The sequence below is a fragment of the Pinus tabuliformis genome, chromosome 8, assembly GCF_031772625.1.
Source record: "Pinus tabuliformis cultivar Carrire ecotype Pingquan chromosome 8, CPIR1, whole genome shotgun sequence".
Taxonomy (NCBI): Eukaryota; Viridiplantae; Streptophyta; class Pinopsida; order Pinales; family Pinaceae; genus Pinus; species Pinus tabuliformis.
In genome coordinates this window covers 1672850501-1672853531 of record NC_142294.1, presented here as the reverse complement: position 1 = coordinate 1672853531, position 3031 = coordinate 1672850501, and the positions used below count along the sequence as shown (strand labels likewise).

At 30.0% G+C, this 3031-nt stretch overlaps 1 protein-coding gene across 1 annotated transcript; it reads right to left on the bottom strand.

Moving 5' to 3' along the window:
* Positions 1-1633: 1633 nt before the first annotated feature.
* LOC149242620 (F-box/kelch-repeat protein At2g44130-like) lies at positions 1634-2317 on the bottom strand. Its single transcript, XM_089370906.1, has one exon. The coding sequence runs from the start codon at positions 2315-2317 to the stop codon at positions 1634-1636; it is 684 nt and encodes a 227-aa protein (XP_089227032.1).
* Between the last annotated feature and the right edge of the window lie 714 nt (positions 2318-3031).

Genomic DNA, 3031 nt, shown 5'->3' with positions numbered 1-3031 from the left:
TATAACATAAATTTATTTAAAAGAAGATTACCAAAAATCCAATTCGTACTAGATATACTCACTTCTAACTCACCTTAAGCCATCTCAATTTGGCTAGTGTGCTATGGGATTTTCTTTCACCAACCAGAGAATCCATCACCTCTGCACCAGATTCTCTCCCACAATAATCAATCTCCTTCTCTACTCTAGGTGAAAATATCTCTCCAAAATAACAGCCAACCCCTGCACTTGTAAAACCTCTAGAAACGCAAATCAATGTTGATATCCATTCCCATCCAAGTTGAACCTAACTCTGAAGTACAACCCCAACCCAGCTAGTCTCTGCATTTGTTATTTGGGCTATTATCGCATTTGCCTATGCTGTTAGTGTTTTATTAGTTTCAAATTTTACAATGGTGTAACACACCAATAATATTAAGCTTCAGACGCACTAGTTTTCATGATCGGGGTTTTATTGGTATTGATTCTATCGTATTTGCATGTGGAGTTAGGGTTTTTAATTTTTTTTGAAATAACAACCGAAATAATTTTTTTAGGTTAGCTAAATATTCATTAATGTTAAAATATAAACCTATAAAAATGTTTCATAAATATTATAGGATTAGAATTGTTTAAAATAAATAAACATGTAAAAATGTTTGATAAATATTAGTAGCATTGATGTATTTATATTTAATGATTAAAATGTGAATTTTAATATTATTAGCTTGATAAGCATATGATTAATAATTTATATTTATATTTATGTTTTTTTATCAGTTTAAATCTATTTTCATTGCAAATTTATTAAGCAAGAAAATTAAATTTAATCTCTCTATAACTTTAGAGATTGATATATTAATTCAATTACTCTATTCAATTGCCACTATTTCCATTGTTTCAAGTTTGTTAATAAATTGTTATTGAAAAATATTAAAGTAATAATGATAAAAAAATATTGTATCAAATGAAAAGTGAAATTACATATTATAAGGGATGTTCTTGCTAATTTTATATTAGAACAAGAATATAAAAATTTAACACTGGAAAAGAAGATATATGAGTTTGAGGAAGCTCTTAATCCAATACTCTTATTCATGACTCCATTATCTATTCAAGAACTTGAAATAACAATAACACAACACACTAGAAATTACAAGCCATTGAGATTACAAAATAAAAATAACTAGAAGAGTTTATTAAAAAACAACACTTTTAAGGAAGTCTTAAAAAATAATAAAACTATCTTTTAAAAAAAAATTAAACAAATTAAAACAGTAAATATTATAAACAATTTAGAAAATTCAATAAACAATAAAATAAAAGCTTGTTATTTTTTATCCACTTCAAAAAAAATTAAACAAATTAAAACGGTAAATATTATAAACAATTTAGAAAATTCAATAAACAATAAACAAATTACAACGGTAAATATTATAAACAATTTAGAAAATTCAATAAACAATAAAATAAAAGCTGGTTATTTTTTATCCACTTCAAATTTATATATATAAAATTAAAAGAATTAAAAAAATTGAAATTAAAAGAATTTATATACTTTATTACTTCCTCTTTCGTGAATCTATATAACTCTCCACTAAAAGAAACAACACCGCAACTTCTCCAGACATCTCTACTCAATCTCTCACTATCTTCACACCACCTCCACCTTCTCGTAGTCTGGATCAAAAACCTCCGCATCTCTGTTGAACTGGCCTCCGCCTAATACCATGAATTTACCTTCCATGAAAACACCGTGGCATCCCTGGCCATGCTGTTGGTTCATAGGAGGCAGAATATCCCAATTGTCTTCGGCCACGTTATAAACTTCTGCAAACGCCAGGGGAGTGTCATGGTCATCGATACCGCCGGCCACGTAGACAAGTCCATTGGCAGAAGAGACAGAGCACCCAAAGGAATATCTAGCTGTAGGTATGTCAGCTCCCCGGGTCCATCTGGTAGATACAAAGTCATAAACGTATACCCTCTTCCTATAGTGGTAGAATCCGCCAATGAGAAGCAGTTTCCCATTCACAGCAGCGCACCGACACAGTGGTGTTATTCTAACAAAGTCTGGATCGTGGATGGGAGGTAGTATCTCAGAAGTCCCCGTCACAGGGTCGTACACCTTTACTGCACAAAGAATGTCGACCCTCTTATGCATTTGAATGAAGCAAAGGATATGCTCGCTCGCCCCACATATCTTTCTGTCAACATAGAAACTAGGGCTACTCAGCATAACCTTCCAACTTGTGCACACAGCTTTCATATTATTGTGTGATGAGTAAGGCACTCTCAACAAACAACATCGAATGAGGTCGTCTGGAATAACGTCCATCTCAACACTTCAAACAAAAGACAGACACCTATTTCGTGATCAAGTTTATTACTGACTGATAATGCTCCGAAAGTGAAGGTGAAAAGTTGAAAATGAAGTTAAATATATGAGCAGAATGGGGCATCACCAGTTATCCACCCAAGTTATCCTCCCGTGTCGACTGAAGCTGTCCACCCTTGAAGAAGAGAACTGAAGTGATCAAATGTTCTTTATTCATACTATGAGCATGTATTAATTTCATTCATATATTAATATAATCACTTTGAAATTTATATATTTTTTAATTTTTATTTCTAGTGTTGGTCGGTGTTATACAATTTTAGTTAAAATAATAGTTTTATTATTATTAATATTAATATAATAAAATTTAAATCTGAATACTTTATTTTTATTTTATATCCAGTGGTTTTTATTTTTTATTGCTCAGTGGTGTTTTTTTAAGATTACATTTTTATAACATTATCATTTTTTTTATATTTAAATTATTTTTTTATAAATAAAATAAAATAAAAAACTATATATGAAAATGTAGAAAAATAGATTTTGAATCTATATAAATGTAAAGAAATACTTTATATATATATATGTGTGTGTGTGTGTTTAGTTATTATGTGGACAAATGTTTTATGTAACGTGTAATCACTTTAAGACCACAAGTATCCTATAAGAAAGACATTTCATAAGCGAGAAACTTTAGACTAGTCATTTTAGGCA